Source organism: Athene cunicularia (genome assembly GCF_003259725.1).
Source record: "Athene cunicularia isolate RWA chromosome 1 unlocalized genomic scaffold, athCun1 chr1_part1, whole genome shotgun sequence".
In the NCBI taxonomy this organism is placed as follows: domain Eukaryota; kingdom Metazoa; phylum Chordata; class Aves; order Strigiformes; family Strigidae; genus Athene; species Athene cunicularia.
In genome coordinates this window covers 22,247,910-22,272,739 of record NW_020799091.1, presented here as the reverse complement: position 1 = coordinate 22,272,739, position 24,830 = coordinate 22,247,910, and the positions used below count along the sequence as shown (strand labels likewise).

The window sequence follows — 24,830 nt, the reverse complement described above, 5'->3', positions numbered from 1 at the left end:
GGCATCCCTTCACGTCACACAGCTGTCAGCGGGTCCAGACTGCCCTGCGGATGTGCATCTCCATGTCCCACAGTGAGCAAACACCCAGCACATCGCATCCTGTGCCTGGTGGGTGCTGGGAAAGCAGCCCTGGTGGGGTCCTGCTATTTTAAATCAGGATGTTGAACACACTGCTGGCTGACAGCTCCTTGGACCACACAGCATGGGGAGAAAAACAGAATGTGTCACAGGGAATCTGGGGTTGTAGAAGCAAGGGAGGCGAGGGGTGATCCAGGCCACCAGAGCAGCCCACTGTGGAGCAAGAGGTGATGCAGGACACTCCTCAGAGGCCAGGATATCCTCTTGCAAACATTTTACAGCAAAATACTAGATCTGAGTACCATTGAGGTGCAAACGTGGTAAGCCTTGAGCTCCAGGCTTGCAGTATCCAAGAAATGCTGAGCTCAGGGAGGTGTGTGCAATCCCACAGGAGAGGAGTGGCTCTGGTGGGACGGGGTCTTGCTGTCACCTCATGAGAGAAGATAGCCTGCTCGTCCAGGGCACCTCGCCAGGCAGACTGGCTGCTTTTCATTTCTTCCTTTTTGTAAAAGACTGTTTCCAAGGCAGTGTGGCTTGTGTGTGAACAAGAAAAGTTCAGCTGACTTTTGCCAGGGAGCCGGAGCTGATGTTTTAAGACTGAGTTGAGAGTGTGCTGCTGACAGAAGGGGTACATCCTCCTACTTCAGTCAGAAAAAAAAAAACCCACAAACTTCAGTTCCTGTTTGGGAAATTAAATACAACTTTTCTGAAATACAGCAGTCTAGGAGCCATTAAATCAACAGTGGGTGGGACAAGCAATGACTGAGGGTTTTTGGTCTCCATAACATGCCTGGACAGAGTTTCCTGCTGCTATTTTCCATTTGTGAGCTGTGTCACTAGTATGTCATGTGTAGGGCCCACGCTGTCAGAGATCTGCAGCAGAGGTTGCAGTCTTGGCAGAATCCTGGTACAGTCATGTTTTCTGCACTGCATGGGATGATGTGTCAGTCCTACAGGCAGTATGAGGTAACAGAATGTAGGGTTTGACCTCTGGGTGACTCTGCGATAACTCAGTGTGAATTAGGGGAAGGAAACCCCACCTACGTAGGAGTGCCTCAAGACTAACACAGCACAGCATTTACATCGTGCAGAAGAGAAACCCTGAGAGCTCCACAAGCATTTCTGTTGGGGTCCCCACCTGTGGCAGTGGGGATCAGGGAGTTGAGTTAGGTTAAAAACAACTCAATAAAGGGTGGGGGGGAAGGTTGTTTTCAGCCAGATCAGCTCCCTGCACTGGCTTGCCAGGCAGCTTCACCAACAGGCATATTGTCTGGATGGAGGGATGTGGAGGGGACAACAAACATGGCGAGGGATGAATGAGTAGGGCTGGTGCTGAAGGGGATTCTTGGGAAGACTGATGGGGGCTGGGAGAGGGGGCATATGGGAGAGATTGAGGGAATGAGTTCAGAGCTGGGCTGAGCAGTGGGGTTATGCTATGAAAACTATTATTTTCTGCTCTTCAGCACTGCTGCTGCTGAGGCCACGTGAAGTGGGATACAGTCCACGAAACCACAGTATTGTTAGACATAGCTCAGGACTGAGGTGTAACTTAAAATCTGATAAATGATTGCCTGCTTTAGTTTATGGTTGAAGCTGTATAGTCTGAGGTAAGGAAGCAATCTGTTCCCCAGCATCTGTCCATCAGCAAGGATACATGGTCCCCATGGAGGTGAGAGCACAGAAGCGTGGCCCCACAGCTGCTGGTGGGGACGTGTACCACCCTATCCCATCTGCTGAGGCCAGTGGGAAGACTGGTGCTGCCTTTTGAGAAGGAATTCCTTTGCTGCAGCACAAATGAAAAGCATGAAACAGCTGGCCAGGAGACATCGTGCTGCTCTGTTTAGTCCCAGAGCACTGAGGGAGCTCTTGCTGGGTCAGACTGTCCCCCTCTGAAGCACTGTGCCACAAGCACAGAAAGCATTGTTTGGGGATGAAGGCAGTGGTGGCACTCTCTTGGGAAAACACAGGAACAATAAATCAACCATATGCTTGTATGAGTGGTGGCAAATAGCAGCACAGCAGGTGGCAGCCCCTCTCCTAAGACTCCCAAAACATCCCCTGGCCTTGCGAGAGGTCACGGCGCACAAGCAGTCCCTGTCAGTTTCCATGTGGGAGAAACAGCACTGTCGTAACCATGAGTTTAACTTCACTGCAATGCCATCATGCCTTTTTTTTTTTTTTTTAGGCAAAAAATACACCCTGTTTGGTTTCCATGTCCCACATCACGGCTGGCCCTTTGGTGTCTGGTCTCCTTCCCCTGGGGATGAGCACAAAGCGCCCAGCAGACGGCATCCAAGCAGCTCAGTAGGCAGCCAGCATGAAGCCCTGGGAGATTGTCTGTCTGATGAAATCATCTCACAGTGTGAAGACCCTTGCAGCTGAAACTGAAAAGTTATTTATTTTTCCTCTAAAGGGGAAAACCAGCTCACTGTGGAGGCTGTTTGTCCTTTGGGGCAGGAATCTCACTTTTGCCAGCTTTTGTGTCTCTGTGCGCTGGCTGGAGGCAGTGAGATGCTCTGGCAGGCAGCGTGGATGGAGTAGTGCTGATGCCCTCCTGCTTGCAGCCTCCCTCCACTGAGGCAGGTACACCAAAGGGCAGAGGTCGGGCACCAGCCAGATCTGTTCCTCTCACAGGACATGCTTTCCTGGCATTCACAGCAGAGGTGTTAAAAGCAGCTCCTCTGCTGCAACCAGTTAGTGGTGCAGAGGATGCTTCTCCACCCTAATCCCTTGAGGCACCAAACTGCCTTGAGAGGAGCCACAGCAGAGGTGTCCTGCACCCTCCCTGACAACCCCAGGGACAGCAGTCTTCATTACCCAAAGGAACAATGAAGTTTCTGTGTGTCCCCTACTGTGCCTTGAAGGGATGTCACAGCCTCCTTCCCCCCCTCCCAGGTGTCAGCATGTCCTCTGCAAGGATGCTGGGCAGGCACCACTGGGCTCTGCAGCTCACCGAGGGGCTTTTCCTTGGGAATGCTCACCCTGCTCACTCTGGCTGGGAAATGAGATTAATCTAAAATCACCCAGAGAATGGTTTTACCACTATTCTCATTCCATATTGCCCTTTTACTTACCAAGGGCACACTATTTCCAAGCATTCACCACATGGCCTAATCCTCCTCCCACTGTGGTCTGCAAAAGGCACAGCACTGACCTGGGCCAGTGCTCAATGCTTTGCAGCATCCCACACTGACAGGGCATATTATATGTTAAATATTATATGTTATATGCTCTGCTAGAAGAAAGTAATCTCAGAGCAGGTGAGAGCTAAAGAAGCTGCTCAGGGCCAGTCTTTGCTCCACACCAGCAGAACTGCTCTAATGAACCTCAGACTCATTTGGAAACTTCCCTTGGTATAGACATGACTCATACAAAGCTGATACTGCACAGGCCAATTTTGCAAGTTCTGGGAAACTTGGAATCTCAGAAATACTACACGAAACCCTTCTGGGTGGTGCACACAAATTTCTTATCCTACTTGGGTGTTGCCTGTTTGCTTGGACCCTGTGCTAAGCAGGACTGCTTATCTTGGGATGGGTAGGACGGGGATCTTGCTTCAGGACTGGGACTCCTACATGCCAGAATAACAAAAAATAGCATTCAATAGCAACAACACATCTGTTCAGAAATGTGGATGCTGTGGCATCACTGTAAGGCTTCAAACCTCAAAGGAACAGCTCGTTCCATGGCCAGACGCACTGGCATGCCGATAGGGCCGAGTTTCCACTAGAGGGTTGTAGTGCTGTGCAGAAAAAAGATGCGGTTACTGTGGCAGGAATATTGTATGTACTCCAGGGCTTTGTCAGCAGATCAAAAGCATCCTGCGATCGCCTGGCTTCCAGCAGTCTCCGCAGTCTCTGATGTACACAGCCTGCAAGCTGCGAGAGGGCTGATTGCCTGAGCAACCTACTCCCCTGCCTTCCCTGAAAAGCCTCTAGCATTCACATGACTCAGCACCTACTACATGTACGTATGTACACAGATATAGTAAGTAAACACACTGTGTCTATGCGTATGCACACACAGCCAATGTGTTTGTGTACCTGGGATTTCGATGCACGGACACCCACACAGTGTGGTAGTGGCATGCCATCACAAGGAGCCAGGACCAAAGCCCAGCCTGGAAACATGGCAAACATGACAATTAGCAGCATCGGTGCAAGCAGCAGGATGGGAAAGCCATAGCTGTTCGTACGCTGCCCCGGCTCCAGGGCAGGAGCTGCTGTGCCGCGCATGGCACCAAATGTGGGTGCTGGCCCCTGGAGCTTTCCAGCCAACTGTGAACGGGAGCCATCAGAAGGGACTGACACTTCTGCCACCAGCCATGTCCCCACGTCCAGTGCAGCTCAGTAGGTCCTAGTGAGTTCACGTGTGTGTGTGACCCCAGTATGTGCCCATTCATATTTTACAGTAGCATATGTATTTTTGCATGTGTATCTATAGAATCAGAGATGAGTTTGGGTTGGAAGGGACCTCTAAAGGCCATCTAGTCCAATCGCCCTGCAGTTGAGCCTGTGTCTGCAGCTTTCTGAGTAGCTGGTGTTCAGAGTGCTGGCAAATGTACCACCCAGATCAGGGTAGTTTTATTGCCAGTAACAAAAACTGGAGTTGTCTAACACAGTGAGGAAAGCCCAAATAGCACTGACGTTGCCTTCATTTTGCAGAAAGAGTGGGAAGGCAAATGCAACCACAAGACTTGCCCGTAACACAGAAAACACAGTGTCACGTTCACAGAATTTACATAGTGATCAATTTATGTACCACCTGTTTGCCTGATATTATCAACATTTCCATTTATAGCTAGATGGAAAATAGATTTTGCCTACATTTTCATATCTTTTCTTACCAGAAAGGCTTTGAGGAAGTATGTAAGAGATATCCTTGCAAAATAAATGATTACAGCAAAAGATGGGCCTTAGTTCCCTTGAAAGATGACCTGATCTCACCTAGCTGTGTAGAAACTGGAGTCAACAGAGAGGCCCAAGCATGCTTGGATGGATCACCTGACCCAAAATAGACATTTGAATCTTTTGCTCCTCTTCTCAGCTAGCTCCACTAGCCAAGTGGAGCACCTCTTCTCATGCTAGCAGAAGATGTCAGAAGGAGGTCAAGTGAGCTGCTTCTTGCTTATAGAGGACAGAAAATCACCAGGGGGTACTCGTCAAACTTGGAAGAACTGCAAGGTGGACACATAGGGTTGGGAGAGCCACCTCCCACAGATGATGGTCTCTATAAACAGGTCTCAGACCTCAGAGAGACCAGACTGGCTAGAGAGCAGGGACTGTGGTGGTGGTAAGGCATCTCCTCCTCTGTACCAGGTAACAGTTGTGGCAGTGTGAGCCTTTGCTGATACCAGCAATGCAGAAGAGCTCTGTAACTCCAGGCCACAGGGGTTACCCCTCTCCTCCTGAGTTGCCACCATCCCTTGGTGGGCTGAATCGATGGGACAGAGGAGTGGTCAGTCACCACCAAGAATGGGCGGCTGACGATGAGCTATGGAGAGAGAGAGTGGCAGAGAAGCATGGTGTGAAGCAAGGTTTGGAGTGTGTTACAGTCATTTGAGAAGGAGGGGAGGGAAGGAAAGTAAGTGCTGTACTGCGAATAAGGTGTCTCAGCAGTTATAGGTTAGGAGGTTAGACTATATTTTTTGAATTAGTTATTCTAACCAGTGAGAACATTTATCCACTAATCATCATGCAATAAATATGTTCATTAATAATCTTTCATGTCTAAAATTAACTTAGAAAATGTTAAAAAAAGTATGCTATTTTGATAGTGTGAATGGTCAGATGCCAAGGAGAGCAGCCATGCACAAGTGCCTCTGCCACTTTGGGCAGCAACAAAACCCACCAGCCTTGGTGTGATACAAAGGCAGGTGGCTTTCTGCAGCTGCATTTGCAAACAGCTCTGCAAACCCTCTTCTCACATAGTGAGGAGTCTCTGACCCTCCCAAAGGAGTCATAAAATACAGCTTTGTCCACCCTGCATGCAATAATCAAACAGGCTTAAGAGCTTAACCACTCAGAGGGCAGCAACGTTAAAAAAGATTGCACCGGCCTGTTTGCCTATCTCAGTCCACTTCTCTAATCAAAACTGCTCCTCAGTACGGACTTGTAGGGGCACATTGTTAGTGGCAGAGGCAGAAAATTGAACTTGATAATAGAGAGGGAGTTGTTAAATGGGGATCCTTGTGAGGCCGTGCCCAGAGTGATTAGAAGCTCGCACAAAGAGCCCAGTGCTGCTCCTCTTGCTCTGCTCACTGGCCAGATGCCAAGACATGGAGCACTGGGATCATGCACCAGGCAAAGAAGATGGGACCAAACAGATTTCATCCTTTTAGGCTGTTTTATTAAACAAAGCCAAGCGAAACAAAACCAACCCCACTGTCAATACACCAGCTCCTCATTTACGCAAGACCCCTTTCCACAGCTCTGGGAGAACAAAAAGGCTGAAGTGTAAATGAGATCAGTGTTGGGAGTGTTATGCACATGAATATTTATGAAGGAAGACCAGACCTAGGCCAATTTTCTGCCCTCTTGAATCAGTGGGAGCTCAGTCATCAACAAACGGGCGGGAAAGGGTAGGCAAAGAGGCTGGTCCATGCCTTTGCGCTTTGCGTGGGCAGGGGCATGTGGGATGCTGGCAAAAGGCTTTATGTCTATGATTGAGGATATCTGTGGGAGCCATCAGTCAGGAAGAACGCTGAGAGGATCCTGGCTTTTGGGACAAAAGCTAAGTACAACGCAGTTATGAAGCAAGCATACAATGTCCCTTCCAGTCATGCAATCAGCTTGCAGTTTAGGGAAAAAAGAATTAACTGGAAGTTGTTACCATTCCTTGGGCATGCCAAGTGCTCACAGTAAATCTTTTTCCTGAAGGAAAAAGCAAGGTTAAATCAAACTACAAAGCCCATCAAGCATGAGATTTACAGCAATCTAAAAGGGTTACGGGTTCGTTTCTTAAACAGTTGAATTATGGCTGCTTCTGGGTATCAATATATTAAGCACGCTGACCCTCTCAGTGCTCCAGGGAGCTAGGGTATGAGCAGCAACGGAGAGATTGCGCTGGTTATTGTTTTTATGTGCATTTCAAAGTCACTTCCAAAAAAGAAGATGAGATAGTAGTTGAGTATTCCGGCCACAGACATGAGGAACAGGAACAAAATGATGCGTTTTCCAAACAAGTAACCAGGAGTACTAAGGAGACAGAAAGAAGAGGAAGCAATTAGTTAACATATGTCACCTCATGCAAGACATCCTCAGATTTTGGACTCTGTGTAGAGACCAGATGAAAGACCTCAGGGGCTGAGACAGAAGGGGCAAATTTCTGCTCTGTCTTGCATTGCAAGGCAGCTGCGAGCTCTTAAATGACATTTTCAGGATCCATTTGGGTCTGGATTTGGCCTCCTGTGCTCAGCTTAGGCTGCTGCTCACAAATGTGGCTATTCATAAGGACTTGTAGGTCTTCTCAGCCATCACAAGCTGTGGGACAAAATTGTTCCACATGTGCATAAAGAGCTTTATTAAAATAAAATGAAGATCTTGTGCAAATAGGGGCACAAACACACAAATGCATCTGGGTTTGCAGATGCTATGAGGAGGAGCTGCTGAAGCAGCCGCTCTGTTCCTCCAGCTCCCCTGACCCCAGTGCCGCCGCACCTCCCACATCTCTCACAACTCTTCCCATGCACCCAGAAGAGGGGGGCTTTTCCACACTACCCTGTGCAAGCAGCCACCACAGACACCACTATGAGCCAGTGGCTGTACCTGTGGAAGTGGCAATGTCCAGCTGCACTGCTGCTGCATCCTGAATTTTGTAAAAAGGTTCTGCAAGTCCTTACCTCTGAGTCCTTTCTCCGAGGTAGCCCACAAAGTACTTCTGCCTCACAAACAAGTACATCAGGCCGGCAAAGGCGGCAGGAGCTGGGTAAAGGGTAAAACAAGGCGTTACAAACACCAGCCTGGGTCTCGTACTGTCCCCATCTGCTGCCGGGCTGGACCAGGAAATGGGAACCTTCAGCCTCGGGCTGTGGGATGAGCAATGGGGGAAGGACAGAGACCTTTGGACCTTTGTGTGGGAAAAAGAGCACTTGATTTGCCCTCACACCAGCTTTTTGGAAGACTGTGGGTATAATCCTGCCTGCAGCTGCAGAAACCTGGTGTGGGTCATGCTGAGCTCGGGAGGGAGAGAGCCAGTTCAGTCACTGCTTTCACCAGAAGTAAAAGGCAGGCAATAGATGCACTTCTCTAGGAGCAGGTGGAGGACTATACTATGGTCCAATACTCATTTCCGAGCATGTAAAAAGGGGCTTTTCCTCTTTTGCCCCTAATTCTAGCTTTCCCCACACCTGCAAGCAAAAGCTCCTCTTCTAGTCAAGAAACTCCTCTCTTGCATAAAAAATTGCCACAGACCTCAGGAAAGTACTCATCTTAGCTTTAGGGTAACTCAAACTGCATTGAAGGGGATTGTATTTAGAAATGCAGACAAATACTCCTGGGCTGCCCTCAGCATTGGGAAGAGCTGAGAGCTCTGGCAGTGTAATCCAATGATTCCATTTCCAGTCCTGAGGGTGAATAACATAGCATCCAGCACCCAAGTACTAAACCCTCCACTGAAAACAGGGATCTCATCTGTAACACCTGTATAGGAAATGGTGTCTAGGAACACACCTGTTGGCATAAACCGTGCCAGGGAGTGTGCTGTTAATTAAGCAGCATGGGTAGCTGCAGGACAGCTGGGTGAGACCGGTCCCCTCACTTCAGGAGAACTTGGTCGCTAAAAGAGTAACCTTCAAAGTGCTTGTCATCCCTTGCTGAAAGTGGTACAAGGTTGAAGAGGGGAAAAACCTGTGTGTTACCTGGGCTGCAGAGAAGGCCAGCGCACCAAAGCACAGCCAGAAATGTAGGGTATGCATGTCCGCAGTTCTGGCTAGAAAGGAATTTATCAGACCAAAATCAGAACACAGGCAAATAGAAACAAAATCAGCATGTTTCACCAGCAAAGGATGGTGGGGTGTGAATTTGGGTTGCACTAACACTGCTGCAAATGGACTTACTCCAGAGTGGTGGGAGGCCCCCAACTTGCCTGCAGCAGGCAGCTGCCAGGAGCTGACTGGTATGTCCATGCCCAAATATGAGGGCTGCCTCGCCCGTAGATTTCCCTGTATCCTCACTTGGTTAATGGATGCCTTTGTTCTGACTGATGAGGAAAACAAACCTCCCTGCACACATGTCTGGCACCTGTGAAAGCCACTTTCCTTCTCTAACCTGTTTGATCATGGCATGTGTATAATAGATGCTGTGTGCTTTATTGGCTTGGAAAATACTTGTAATTAAGTCATATTAATCAAGTTATTGGCACTGTAAGCTGCATGAAACCAACAAACAGAGAATGAGACTACAAATACTCTGTCTCACAGAGTTAACAAGTGTCTTTGCAGGGGAACAAGAATGATTTCCAGCTGCCTCCTTTGGCCAGGAATGCTTTCTGAGGGGAAAGCACTCTGCCCTTGGTGGAAGTTGCACACCTGTGAAGGGCAGCACTTAGACATCCCATCCAGTTTCTAGCATATTGCCAGTACTTCACGGGTAATAAAAAATATTTTATGTTCTTTTCTCTTCTGGGTTGGAATTAATTTTCCCCTACGCTCTCTGAAGGGATGTCAAAGACAGGAGGTAAGGATGTGGTAGAGAAGAGCGCCGCGTGCCGAGGGAGCTGCTGGGGATCGAGGGGTTTGTACGAACTCTGCCACTGACCTGCTCCTCAGCAAGTTGGCACCTCTCCACTGGCTCTTTCTTTTGAGCCGCAGTGCCCTTGGGACACCAGCAGTGCTTGTATCACACTTCCAGCATGAGCTACTGCTGCGTGAACAGGCTCCCAAATGAAGGAACATAATACACATAAGGGCTTCAAGTCCAGTATAAATACAGCACTCGGTGTCCAGAGAGGAGCTGGATTCACCAGCAAACATACAGGAGAACCTTGGGTCTAAATGCCACTGCAATGCACAGCAGTGGGACTGCAAAGCAAAGTCTGTAACAGAGCTTGGATTAAACCTTAACAAAGAGAGTGACAAACCCCACTCCGTCCCCACCGACTTCTCAGGGCTTGCTTACTCACTTGGCAGTGTACACGCGGTCAAAGGCAGAGGATCCCGGCCGCTGGAACCCCTTGCCATTGCAGTGTTTGCTTTCATGCTCCACTTTGCTAGCAAAAAAAGCTGTTAAAAAAACACAAAGTGTTCAGTCTGAGATGTAATTTGGAGATACTGCAGAAGTTGGGTTGTGGTCTCAGCTCTGTTCTTGCAGCCATCCAGGCTGGACGGCCGGAGAGGATGCATGTGTGTGGAGATGCAGGATGTGGTCAGCGTGCTCGCTCTATCACTGAGGTATAACCAAACCCCCTGTGCAAGGGCACAGTGTGATGCAACCTCAGACATCTCCATGTCTCTGTATGTGACTGGTGGCAGGCTCTCACCTCTGAGTCCTGTTTCATCCCCGCACTGCACTTCTGGCAGCCTGCACCTCTGTCTGCTGTACAAGTACAGTCCTGACTCAGACCTTTGAGCTCCCAGCAGGAAAAAGGCTTTCCAGTCAGAGATGCCAAACCCAAATCTGCCTCTGTAACAGAGCAGGGAGACAAGGGAGTCTGTTCTCTTTTAGTGATACCCATTTGACAAACCAGGAACATCCTGCAGGGCTGGTTAATATTCCAGAAGGGCCCATTGAAAACTTGGTCCTGATGACTGATCTCTATGTGTCCATCTTGTGTGTATCCTCCTTTTAAGCAACAGTGTTGTGTCAGGGTGTTAGCTGCTGCAAAAACGCAGCACCTCAAGATAATGTATCATGCACTTGACAAATACATTTTATCTGATGACACTAAACACAAGACCATCAATCATGTGTCTAAATACACCAAACAGAGACCTGACAGGCTACAAGCTGCAGGCTTTGTATTGTTGTGCATCCCATCTCAGTGTACTCAAATCATTCTATGTTTTTTAGAAAATTAATCAAAGATATTTATAAAAGATAACCCATCAGGAAAGACATTATTGTAACAATAGAACTGTAACTTGACAATCTGCAGGATTTCATCCTTGGAATCTGAAGAGTTACCTCTTTTTTGCCCTCACTGATGCTCTAAGTAGGTCTTTTGTACATCCATTGCCTTCACTACTACTTCATCGCTACTGAGATTTTGCCTTCCAGTGTGATTCCCTGGGTACATAGTCCTTCTCTAGAAAAATCTGCAGTGCTTTAAGCCAGTGTCCCCACTCTGAGCCAGGCTGCAGACCTTCCTACTGCCACCAGCATGGTGCCCTGGCTGGCTCCTGGAGGAGCTGGCCCTGAGGGACCCAGAGCATACAGCACAGCCACCAAGAGCTCCTGGTATCTCCATCTGCCCGCAACCCCAGCCTTTGGTATGGGGTTATTAACCTGCCTACGGGGTCTAAGAGGACCTAGATGAAGAGGACTAGGTTGGACAGCAAGTTTTTGTACAGTGCAAAGTTGCTGTGATGGGAAACCACTTCCTGCAGGTCTGGGACTGCGTGGGCTCACTGGGATATGTAGCATACCTCCTCCCTTTCTTTTAGCATGTACATGAAGTCACTAGAAAATGCCACAGCTTCACAGAAGCCCAAGAGTAAGCTACATCTCTCTCTCCACTGCCACAGGTGCTGCCACATCCCAAATGCCAGTGTACCGCTGCAGAGAGGCTCCACAATGCCAAGAGCCATCAGGCTGAATGCAGACATGTCCAACGGTCACTTAGGAAGAGAACTTGGAGATGCCAGTGGTGACACTCTTGATGCACAGTCTCTGGAATCAAGGCTTAGCAGGCATGGGCATGCTGGGTCTCCTGGGAAGGATCTGGCTGTTGAGGTCCAAGCATCTGTCCAGGAAGCTCTTGCTATCTCTGACATGGTGTATGGATCCTTGGTCAACAGATGGCATTAGGGCAAACAACATTAAGACATTGAAAAATATTGGGGAGATGGATGTTTTCCCTCTGTAAACAGTGACAGAGGGAAACAGAGGAAAGGCACCTCCAGAGATCAATCCATCCCTCAGAGAGCTACTGGCATGAGACAAACCACTCAACTGAAGTGCTGAACTTTCTCCATTCACTCAAGAAAGAGCTTAAACAACCACCTCACACAAAAGGTCCATCTCTTCAGTAGAGAAAATGCCTGGGTCAATCACCTCTAACCCTCTGCAGTGTCTATATTTCCTCAGGACTCCCAAGGTGAGGATAGTGATTCAGAAGGGAACCCAGCATCTCACACACAGTCAATTGAGGAGTGATTGAAGGAGCTGGGACTGTTTAGTTTGAGGAAGAGAAGGCTGAGGGGAGACCTTATCACTCTCCACAGCTACGTGAAAGGACATTGTAGAGAGGTTGGTGCTGGTCTCTTCTCACAGGTGATTAGTGACAGAACAAGAGGGAATGGCTTTAAACTGCAATAGGGGAGGTTCAGACTGTACATTAGGAAAAAATTTTTCACAGAAAGAGTGGCCAGACAGTGGAATAGGCTGCCCAGGGAGGTGGTGGAGTCACCATCCCTGGGTGTGTTTAAGGGTTGTTTAGATGAGTTGTTGTGGGATATGGTGTAGGGGAGAACTTTGTAGAGTAGGGCTGATGGTTGGACTTGATGATCCCAAGGGTCTTTTCCAACCTGAATGATTCTGTGATTCTCTGATATGAAGAGGTAGAGCCTCCTGCTTCAAATGAGCTTTTCACCCTGGAAGTGGCTTCTCAGTTCTGTCGCTCCTTAGCTCTGTCAACCTCACACACCCTGCAGGCTCCTCAGATCTCTCCAGAAGGCAGACCAAGAGGTGGGTCCCACCTGCCTGAGGCTCAGACAAACTGAAGCTCTGCAAGGGATCAGAGCAGAGCTGACAGATCACATCCAGGGGTGAACCTTGCCACAGGTCTGCACTCCTATCTCAGCAACATTGGGCTGCTGTTAACCTGGCATTGGGGAAATGGAGCACTACAGAATGAAGCAGCTTGCAACCCCATGGTTATATTTCCTGCTCTTTACTCTGAACCTCAAGGCAAAAGGATGGTTTCACAAGCCTGAATGAGATAAGTGAGCAGAGCAACGATGGAGTTGAGGGGTTTAATTCAGCTCAGCTGCACGGGGAGATGATGCCCTAAGGCTTCAGGGCTGCACGGGCTGCCCTGGGCCTGAACCGCTGCAGTCCCACTCTGGTCAAATTAATGTACAAGGGTTCATTCAATCCAAGCCTGGTTGTTTCACAAGTTCATGACAACAGAACCATACACTGAAGCTCCAGCCCATCGAGTGCTGACAAACGCACAGGTTGCCTATTCTTTCCACTGGCTTCACTTTGCTTCCTCCATCCCAATCTGCTCAGTGATGACCACTGATTTTCCCTGAAAGCTGCTAAATTGCAACATCTGACGCAAGAATGAAACCTAAAAGCTACATGTGTAACCCAGAGGCATTTGGCTGCATGAGTCATTCTGTAGGACATGGAGATTCCCAACATGAACAAGGTCGCAGTAAATGGACGCCAGGCTGGGGCAGCACCATAGCCTACCTCCAGCTTTGGGAATAACAGCATTCACCCAGACTGTTTCCTAACCTGAATTTACATGGTACTTACTTCACGTACTTAAAGACAGTCAAGCAGATGTGCAAGTGCTTTGCTGAACCAGATACATAGCAAGAGTTCAGTGCAACTGATATCCCTTGACAAGCATTTCTACTGCCTTAATTATTGCATTTGTTGCAGGACTGCATTATCAGTCTGTTTTTTCTAGACAGAAAACCTGTTAGGAGGAAATCAGATGTTGCAAGGTCTGAATTCATGCTTTCAAGTTGTGTGCCACTCGTGCTTGGCACACTAAGTCCTCTGCCAAGCCTCATGCTGTCCATTTGCAGCAGTTGGGTCAGTAATTTCACAGACAGATTTCCATGAGATGACAGTGCATGTCAGGCTGGAAGGCAAATGCCCAACTTTCAGAGTAAGAGGAGAAAACACTGTATATTTGGTTAAATAACAATAAATATTTTACACATTTTTTTTAATTGCAACATGTGGTCTGATCTCAACAAGCCGTATTCTGGTGATGTCACATGGTGTGCATTTACCAGAAAACAGTGTTGGGTTAAACAATGTGTCATTTAGTGCCTATGTCGAAACTAAACCCGTCTCCACATCTCTCTCTTTTTTGCTGTGTGGCAGCCAGGCTTACACTGAACTTTCCACCACTTCCTCCCTTTGCAGCAGCCCAAGAATAGTCCATTTCCTCAGACTGAATATGGGGTTTGCACTTAGTTGGAAACCTCCCATTCGTACCAAGAAGCATTCACAGGAGAGTTCTAGCATTTGCATCAGCCCCCCATCCCACTGCTGACTCTCCTTGAACCAGGGCTATCTTAGTGCAGCTGGGGCAAAACTCACTCCCTGTTCTGTATTCTGGGTAGAATTTCTTGCTAAAATGATTAAGTATTTGTAAGAGACGATGGTAAAGTTAAAATCATATTTGCACAAGAAAGTTGTTTTATTTAAACCATCCCGAATAGTAGGAATTATAAAGGTCAGAATAAGAGCTAGAAAAGGAAACTTCTCCATTGTGGGAAATGCACAGTGTTCTTGGGACTGCAGTTAATTGAAGTTAGTTGGACTGTAGGACCTGGAAATTCAGGAAAACATGGGAGCTGTCTGCCCACAAAACCCCAGACAGAGTCCTCCAACGAATCGGTGCATTTCTGCTCCCTTCACCAAGCTCTGTGCAAAGGTCTGATTGATCCCAGGCCCCCAGGGCCCCCGCCCTTGCCCATGGCATCAGGGCTCCAGCTGGAGAGCAGCCCTGTCTGGCCATGTTAGCGACTTTAGCCAGGAAAGGAGGACTCAGTCATCAAATTGAAATGCATATTGTCACAGAATACCCCAGCATATTAGTCCTTTCATTAGCTGACATATGTATAAAGAACACATTGTAGAATATCACAAAGTAGGACCATGTGACTGCCAAGGTACTGCAACAACAGCATGCAAAATTATATGCTTAGAAGATAGTTTTTAAAGCCAAAGTCATGCCTAAGCACACATGCACTTATAAACACAGATTATCTATCCAAAGATCAGATCATCATACTTCATCCTAAACTTTTTTCAGCTCCCTCTTAGTCCTTAATTAAATGGTTATTTTTGTCTTACCATTCTGGACAACACTTATCAAGGTGATGATGGCGAGCAGGACAACGCTTCCCAGGGTTTCCTGGTCCATTTTGCGAGCAGGCTGTCTGGGTGGAGCGTGCAACCTCTGCAGCAGCTCAGCCCTGCAAACACAGAAGGAGGAAATGAAGGTCTTTCTTATCTTGAAACATGAAACACTTCCTATGGCTTCACAGGACACTGGCAGCATGCTGTTCTCAGCTGCCCATCAGAGCCACACAGCCACAGACTCACTCACTCATCATATACAGAGGAAGCGCAGTCAAACAAGAGCTTATATGTCTGTAATCTAAGAAGATATATAATGTGGAAAGATATCTATTGCCCTTCCTGCATACAAGCAAAATAGCAACCTTGATATCTAAAGTATGTCTGAGCATTTGGCCAGCTGTTTGGAACAGCAGAAAGGCTGGAAGAGACCAACTAGGCTATTATGTCATTGCCTGCAAGTGCCCAACCACCCCAAAATAGCTGGGAGGAGAAGTAATGTTGGCAAATGGTGTGAGCATTGCAGGTGGGTACAAAAATGTCTTTCATTACCAGGGATGGAACCTGTATCCTTCTCCATACAAAAACTCCCTGGAAGACAGTTACCACTACTAGCATTCAACATTTTACATGCTGAAACTTTGCAATTGTACCCTAATTTTAGCAGTCTAAGCCCAATATGGATGAATATAATTACTGCAGCATGTTCATGCCTTGCTTCAGCCCCATGACAGAGATGACAGGGAAGCACTGGCTGCAGTGTTAGACGGATGCAGAAAGTCTCACAGCTTCTTTCAGATCACTGGAAAGCATCCTCACCCAAAGTGCACAGCACTTGCCAACAATAACCACTCTGCTCCTGTTTGCCCATGTTCTGATGGGGAAAAGCCTTATGAAAAATGCTTACCTTTAGTAGGAATTTAACACTAACAAAAGTAACATTTTCAGCGGACTGAGCCCTGGACAACCTTTGCTCCATCTGTACTCCACCACATGCTATCCAGAAGGTCTGAATGCTGCCAGCATCCAAACCACGGCTGGCTAACTGGTTACCTCTCTCTGGATGGGACGCAGCCTGGTAGGACTTCCCAGCAGGGGCCAAGCTGAGAAATCCATCTTGTTCAATGGGTACACTTTTACCGACAACAGTGTTTTTATCCAGTCTCTATATCATGCAAATTATTATCATCTGTCGTATTAGATATGGAAAACTCTCAGGTACTTTGGGTACAAGCAAATATACAGAAACATGCTGGCTGAAAGGTGTGTGATTAACTGTGAATTGTGACCTTCTGTTAATAAAAGAAGTTTGTCTTTTAAGATACTTTCCCTATAGCTCACACAGACACAGCTGTGTGAGCAGCAAGGCCATAAACAGTATCTAGGTTGAGATCTGGCCTTTTATTAGGCCAAATGCTTTTATTAGGACTGAAGTTCTCTTTTTCCCCACAAAATGGCCTTTTCTTACTGGAGCATCAAAGTTTATGTTTTGTGGTCTACTGAGTACAGGATCATAGCTGGTATTTAAGGATGGTATTTAATGCTAAGCTTCTACTAATCTCCTGAAGAGGAAAACCCATCACCTAAAAGCAGTTACGGAACTAAGTCAAAAGAAGAATATTGTCCAAGCAGAGACTAATGCCATGACCATGAGGAAAGGACCTGTGCATGAACACGGGCAGGTATGAGGGAGCCGCTGACTGGAGAGGGCGAAGGAGACAGCACAGATCCTCAGGGCATCTGCAGCAGGATGACTCCCAGCTGTCCTCCCACAGCAGGCACTGATTCTTCTCTTTCTTCTGCCTGTTTTACACCAGTGAAAACCTGTGAGGCAGCTTCAGGCTTGCTTTAAAAGGGGCAGTAAAAACAGATGAGCCTGCTCTGAGATCTCCTCCAACTTGTCACAGAAATGCACAGAGTTCCCTGCTTTCAAAGACTTCCCAAAGGTATCTTCAGTTTGGCAGGAGTCTCATATTAAAGGGGGTAGGAATCAGGCTGCTAAGGTTTGAAGTTGTCATAATGCCCCTAAAAATAAAACATACCCCATGTGGAGGCTGGGTTGTGAGGCCAATACCTTCACTTTCTCCTCATCCTGCTTTTTGTTTTCCATCTCTTTGCTTTCCTGCCGCTCAGCACCTCTCACCATATCCCCATAACTGCTGTGCTCTTCTGCTCTGACCCTTCCAATTCTCTCCTGCCCCCTGGCACTGCTTGGCATGGAGGACGCACCGGCAGCACTGGCGCTTCACTGGAAACACAGCCTGTTACATCCTCCTGCTAAGGCTCACCCCAAAGTCATCCCTCACATATATGTGGAGGAAACACCCTCATCCCTGCAAAAAGTCCAAACCCATCAATTCCAGGGCTTGCTAAGCTGATTTCTAGATGTTCAGGGAGAAAAAAGCTTTCCCATCAAGAATCTGTTTGGTATGTCTGCCTTAAAATAGGAACTGCAAGGGTGAGGGTTTTTTTTGGTTTTGTTTTTGGTTGGTTTGTTGGTTGGGTTTTTTTTTTAAGTGCACCATCACTCTGAGGGCTCTGCTCAAGGAAAAGCAGAGAAAATCAAGAGGATGTGAGAGACTTGGAAAAATAATTACCATCCCTTTCCTGTGGCAGATCAACACTGTTGTAAACATAATTGGACAGAGCAGAAACCCTTTGAGGGGGGGAATATTATCTTTTCGTACTCCTTGGCACTGGAATAGCTGCAGGATGGAAGGAGGTTCTGGTAATTTTTTTTTGCAATTCAGAGAATCTCCTTGGTAAGGGAAGGCTAAGGTGGGGTTGAGATGACTCGGCAAATAGCTTTTACCATATCTATACATTAAATTGTTCCCTCTCCCTGACATTTAAACATCTGGGTGGCTCTTGCCTCCCCTTCTTTTGTGAAATATATACAGGATCGCTGTGTGGGTCATGCAAAGTTGGCACCACCGGAAAACCCTATCCATCTCGGAAAAAGATTGGTGCAAGATACCTCCATCATAGCCCACTTGGCCATCTGAAATAGGGAGTTTTCTCAAGCAGGCACCAAAAAATGGGGGGAGGGACACACACTTTGGGGAACAGTGCCTGCAGCTGCTGTAACCCCAGTTGTGGTGGGCGCCCTCCAGGCACAGATAATTCTGCACTTCAGCAGCTGCTGTCAGACACCAGCCCTCCTGCTTGCTGCATTGCTATTTGACATCCATATCTTCCTGTCTGAGGAAGATAACCTTGACACAGTGAGCCATGAAGCTCATGAAAATCTGCAAAGCCAGCGAGCTTTTCCAGTGGCGCTGCGAGGCTTCCTGCACATTAATCTCCTCCTCTGGAAATCTTGAACAGCCAGTCAAAATAATCCTTTCGTAGAATTGCTTTCATACTGAAGAGGAAAGGACTGGGAACACACATCTATAAATATCTTTTGGGATGCTCATCTCTCCTCTCCCCCTCTCCCTCTCCCCTCCTCACTCTGCTCAGCACTCAGCTGCAAGGACTCCAGTGAAAGTGTGTCTCAGTGAAATAAAAGCTGCTTCTGTGAAGTTCCTATATATGATGTCAGTAAACACACAGACATCATGCTTTATCATACATGCAACAGGATACAAGCCCCTTGGACTGGTTGGTTAATATTAGCACTGTGCTTTGCAAACTTAAAGTGCCACAGAACCACCAATATGTAGTACACATACATATGTGTGTGGCTATCTGCCGTAGTGTCAGTCTGCTTCAGCATCACATCCTTTCGAAAGTCTGACAAAACTCCAAAGGAGAACATGAACAAGGCTGGAAACATGAAATGCAACACAAAGAAAAGGGCGACAGTACAGTTTTTTAAATGTTGACTTCATTTTGTGCCACCAAGAGAATGACATGGTGGGAGCAGTCAGAGCACTGCCTCAAAACCCCCTCCTTCTCCACATTTCCCAGACTTCTTCCTTTTCATTACTGTCTCCCTACTCCATTTGCCCAAATTCAGCTCAAAGCACAGCGCTTGAAGACAAAGGTCATAGTCCCTCCATGCACCCCTCCTCCTCACCCTTCACGTCTCACCACCACTCTCCCAAGTAAAATTTGCTTTTTTATAGGAGCATCACACCGCTGACACCCCTGCAGCTGTGTTTCACCCTTGGGTCCATTTCTGCAGCACTCCTGCCTCGCTAGCGAGCCCTGTGTAACTGAGTTTGTGTGCCAGAGCTCGCCTTCCACAGAGAAGTTGTTTGGGTTTATCTATTAAATGTCAGCAGGTTGAGCCTGAAGTGTTGCTTCAGTGTAGCGAGACCAGTTTGAATTCTAGCCCCTCCACCAGGATACTGGAAACTCTCCTCCAACCTGGGCACATCTGCAGATTTGGTATTTTCGCTGCCATTGGGAGACTGGAGAATTGAACAGGGCCCAGGACAGCACCTTCTGAGGCCTTTTCGGCAAAGCCCTGTGCTTTCCCAGGAAGCTATGGATTAGTAGGGTTTGAGCATTGCCCAATGAGTGGCCAAGCCACCTCACTGGGATTTCCTCGCTGTTGTCTCTCCCTGTCTTGCTCCCAAGGAGCAGCTTCTCAGCAGCCACTGTGATATCATGTGGTGTCATCATGGTGGCCCCCAGATAGCTCCAGCAACCAGCCACCCTGTCACAGGAGGAAATTCACAGAATTACAGAATGGTTTGGGTTGGAAGGGACCCTCAAGATCATCTAGTTCCAACACCCTGCCATGGGCAGGGACACCTTCCACTAGACCAGGTTGCTCAAAGCCCCGTCCAACCTGGCCTTGAGCACTGCCAGGGAGGGGGCAGCTACTACACCACTGGGCAACCTGTTCCAGCGCCTCACCACCCCCACAGGAAAGAATTTCTTCCTTGTATCTAGTCTGAATCTAGCTACTTTCCATTTAAAACTGTTTGCCCTTGTCCTATCCCTACACTCCCTGATAAAGAGTACCTTCCCATCTTTCTTGTAGCCCCCTTTAAGTACCAGAAGGCCTCTATAAGGTGTTCCTGGAGCGTTCTCTTCTCCAGGATGAACAACTCCAACTCTCTCAGCCTGTCCTCACAGGGGAGGTGCTCCATCCCCATGATCATCTTTGTGGCCCTCCTCTGGACCCACTCCAACAGGCCCTTCTTCTTTGGGGGTCCTTAGAGCTGGACACAGCACTGCAGGTGGGGTCTCATGAGAGTGGAGTAGCAGAGCAGAATCACCTCCCTTGACCTGTTGGCCACACTTCTCTTGATGCAGCTCAGGATATGGCTGGCTTTCTGGGCTGAGCGCACATTTCTGGGTCATATTCAGTTTTCATCCACTAATACCTCCAAGTCCTTCTCCTCAGGGCTGCTCTCAATCCACTCACCACCCAGCCTGTGTACTTGGAATTGCCTCAACCCATGTGCAGGGCCTTGCACTTGGCCGTGTTGAACTTCATGAGGTCTTCATGGGCCCACCTCTCAAGCCTGTCAAGGTCTCTCTGGATGGCACATCCCTTCCCTCCAGCGTGTCAACTGCACCACACGGTGTCATCAGCAAACTTGCTGAGGGTACACTCAATCCCATTGTCTGTGTTGCTAACAAAGATGTTAATGCCAGTCCCAACACTGGCCCCCGAGGAATGCCACTTGTCACTGCTCTCCACTTTGACATTGAGCTGTTGACCACAATAAGTGCAACCACCCAGCCAATTCTTTACCCACTGAGTGGTCCATCTGTCATACCCATGTGTCTCTAATTCAGAGACAAGGATGTCATGTGGGACAGTGTCAAAAGCTTTGAACAAGTCCAGGTAGATGATGTCAGTTTCCCTTCCCTTATCCACCAACCCTGTAATCTTGTCAACCAAATTTGTGACACCAAATTTGTCAGGCACGATTTGCCCTTAGTGAAGCCCTGTTGGCTGTCACCAATCACCTCCTTATTCCCCATGTGCCCTAGCATAGTTTCCAGGAGGATCCGCTCCATGATCTTGCTGGGCTCAGAGGTGAGACTGACTGGTCTGTAGTTCCCTGGGTCTTTTTTTTTCATTTTTTAAAAAAGGGGGTTATGTTACACCTTTTCTAGTCAGTAGGAACATCAGTGGACTGCCACAGCTTCTAAAATATGGTGGATAGTGGCTGAGCACTTCATCCCCCAGTTCTCTCCGGATGTGTAGATGCATCTCATCTGGTCCCATGGACTTGTCCACCTTCAGGTTCTGTAGATGGTCTTGAACCTGATCTTCTCCTGCAGTGGGTCATTCTCCTAGACCCTGTCTGTGCCTTCTGCCCCTCGGGCGATGTGGCTGGAGCACTTGCCGGTGAAGACTGAGGCAAAAAATAGTTGCGTACCTCAGCCTTCTCCCTATCCCAGATAACCATGTCATCCATTTCCTTCCGGAGAGGGCCCACGTATTCCCTAGTCTCCTTTTTATCACTGACATACCTATAGAAGCTTTTCTGGTTGCCTTGGACATCCCTGGCCAGACTGAATTCTCTCAGGACTTTAGCTTTCCTAACTTGATCCCTGTCTGCTCAGAGTGTTTCTCTGTACTCCTCCCAGGCTACCTGACCTTGCTTCCACCCTCTGTAGGCTTCCTTTTTGTGTTTGAGTTTGTTCAGGAGCTTCTTGAAGGCCTCCTGGAGTTCTCACCTGACCTCCTCTTTGTTGGGATGCATTGCTCCTGAGCTTGGAGGAGGTGATCCTTGAATATCAACCAGTTTTCTTGGGCCCCTCTTCCCTCCAGAGCTTTATCCCATGGTACTCTGCAAAGCAGATCCCTGAAGAGGCCAAAATCTGCTCTCCTGAAGCCCAGGATAGTGAACTGCTGTAAGGATCTTGAACTCCACCATTTCATGGTCATGGCAGCCAATGCTGCCCTTGAGCTTCTCATTCCCTACCAACTCTTCCTTGCTGGTGAGAACAAGGTCCAGCATAGCACCTGTCTTTGTTGGTGCCTCTATCACTTGGAGAAGGAAGTTATCATTGACACATTCCAGGACCCTCCTGAATTGCTTGTGCCCTGCTGTGTTGTCCTTCCAACAGATACCAGGGTAGTTTAAGTCCCCCATGAGGACCAGGGCTTGTGAACATGAGGTTGCTCCTATCTGTCTATAGAAGGTCTCATTAGCTCAGTATTCCTGGTGGAGTGGCCTGTAGCAGACCCCCACTATAACATCTCCTGTCCCTACCTTCCCTTTAATCCTGACTCATAAGTTCCCGGTAGCTCCTCATCCATTCTCAGGCAGAGCTCCATGCACTCCAGCTGGTTCGTGATATAATGGGTGACACCTCCACCTGCTGACCTGTGGCTCCTCTCTAAGGTCTGGGCATCTATTGTTGGCACTGGCATTGAGCTGGTAGGAGTAGGATGGATTGAAGTTTGCTTTCCTTGGCAACTTTAGTTTAAAGCCCTCTTTACCAGCTTAGCAAGCCTGTAATTGAAGATGCTCTTCCCCTTCTCTGACAGACTGGACTCTGTCCCCCATTAGACCTGGTTTCTAAAAGTGAGTGCCATGGTCTAAGGAGCTGAACATATGGCTGTGGCACCAGTCCCATAAACAATTGTTGATTTGCTAGATTCAACTGGCCCTTTCAAACCCCTTCCTTTTGACTGGGGGACTGATGAAAAAACTCTCTAGATTCTACTAACTGAAATTACAGAAGGGTTGAGGTTGGAGATGACCTCTGGAAGTCTTCTGGTCCCACCCCGTGATCAAGCAGGGCCACCTAGAGCTGGTTGACCAGGACCATGTCCAGTAGGCTTTTGAATACCTCCAAGAAGGAAGAGTCCACAACCTTCCCAGGCAACCTGTGACAGCGCGTGGTCACGCTCACAGTGAAAAAGTGTTTCCTGATGTTCAGAGGGAACTTCCTGTGTTTCAGTTTGGGTCCATTGCCTCTGATCCCATCACTGGACACCAATGACAAAAGCCTGGCTCTTTGCACCCTATCTTTGGGTATTTTTATACATTGATGAGATCCGCCTGAGCCTTCTCTTCTCTGGGCTGGACAGTCCCAGCTCTCTCAGCCTTTCCTCATAGGAGAGATGCTCCAGTCCCTTCAACATCTTCATGGCCCTTTGCTGCACTGTCTCCAGTATGTCCATATGTCTCTTGTACTGGGGAGCCCAGAACTGGACACAGCACTCCAGGTGTGGACTCACCAGTGCAGAGGGGAAGGATCACCTCCCTCGACCTGCTGGCAATGTTTTGTCTAATGTAGCCCAGGATACCATTTGCCTTCTTTGTCACAAAGGTCCGCTGCTGGCTCATGTTCAACTTGGTATCCATGAGGACACCCAGATTCCATTCTGACAAGCTGCTTTCCAGCTGGGTGCCCCAGTGGGTACTGGTGCATGGGATTGTTTGTCCCCAGCTGTAGGACTTTGCACTTCTCCATGTTGAACTTCATGAGGCACCTGTTGGCCCATTTCTCCAGCCTACCAAGTTTCCTCTGGATAGCAGCATGACCCTCGTCTATCAGCCACTCTGAGTTTGTTGTCATCTGCAAACTTGCTGAGGGTACACTCTGTCCCATCATCTAGATCATTAATGGAGATGTTGAACAGTATTGATCCCTGGGGTACACCACTAGTTACTGGCCTCCAAATAGATCATGCCACTGATCATCATCCTCTGGGCCCAACTGTTCAGCCAGTTTTTAATTCACCTCACTATATGTTTATCCAACCCATATATCAACAGCTTCTCTGTGAAGATCTTACAGGAGGCAGTGTCAAAGCCTTACTGAAGTCCATGTGGACAAGATCCACTGCCCTCCCCTCATCCCCAGGGCCCCCAGGCCAATCACTTCATCATGGAAGCTGGTCGGAGCATGACTTCCCCTTGGTGAAGCCATGATGACTACTACTGATTATTTCAGTGTCCTTGATGTGCCTGAAGACTCTTTCCAGTATTAGCTCACCCATCACCTTCTCAGGGATTGAGGTGAATTTGACCAGCCTGTAGTTCCCTATGTCATCCTTCCTACCCTTCCTGAAGATGGGGGTGACATGTGCTTTCCTTCAGTCCTTGGGCGCTTCTCCCAGTTACCACGATCAATCAAAGATGATTGGGAGTGACCTTGAAAAGCCATCTGCCAGCTCCTTCAGGACTTGTGGGTACATCCTATCAGGGCCCATGAACTTATGTGAGTGCAGTTTGCTTAAGTATTTGCTGACCTGATCTTCATCCACCAAGGGTCTTTCTCGCTCCAGCCTTTGTCCTCTGTCTCTGGGACCTGGGATTCCTGAAGGCAAGTTACACTCATTTGGCAAATATGGTTTTCACAATTACGTTAGCTGTCCTTATCACCTTATTACCTTTTAGGTGGCTACAAATTGAATGTTTAATAAGTAATTGTAGAGATTTTCAGAGCTGAAGGGAGGCTGCCTGGGCAGTAGATCGCCGGGTCATCCCCGCAGCTCCCCTTTGAGATGTTTCTTTTGCCCTGACACATTCCTGTCAGCGTCTCCGCTTTCCATTTGCGCTTGAAAATAATTATCGCAGGTCTGTGAATATTGTGGGGTGAATCCTGTCCCCTGTCCCTGAGGCCTCCGGTAATTTCAGTGCCGCAGCTGCCGGACCCCGCGGGCCTCCCCGCCCA

General features: G+C 48.1%; 1 protein-coding gene across 3 annotated transcripts in view; it reads right to left on the bottom strand.

The window, feature by feature from the left end:
- Positions 1 to 6,413: 6,413 nt before the first annotated feature.
- The window catches only part of ALOX5AP (arachidonate 5-lipoxygenase activating protein), a 22,398-nt gene continuing 3,981 nt past the window's right edge, over positions 6,414 to 24,830 (bottom strand). Inside the window, exons 1-6 of one of the 3 annotated variants that reach the window (XM_026848339.1) lie at positions 16,338 to 16,392; positions 15,279 to 15,400; positions 10,198 to 10,297; positions 8,936 to 9,006; positions 7,919 to 8,000; positions 6,414 to 7,274 (exon numbers count right to left, since the gene is read on the bottom strand). In XM_026848339.1, coding sequence (XP_026704140.1) covers positions 7,112 to 7,274; positions 7,919 to 8,000; positions 8,936 to 9,006; positions 10,198 to 10,297; positions 15,279 to 15,348 — 486 coding nt within the window. In that variant the 5' untranslated portion in view covers positions 15,349 to 15,400; positions 16,338 to 16,392 and the 3' untranslated portion in view covers positions 6,414 to 7,111. Of the gene's footprint in view, positions 7,275 to 7,918; positions 8,001 to 8,935; positions 9,007 to 10,197; positions 10,298 to 15,278; positions 15,401 to 15,649; positions 15,696 to 16,337; positions 16,393 to 24,830 lie in introns of those variants that run through there. The other 2 variants (XM_026848356.1, XM_026848347.1) reach the window with 2 other exon arrangements.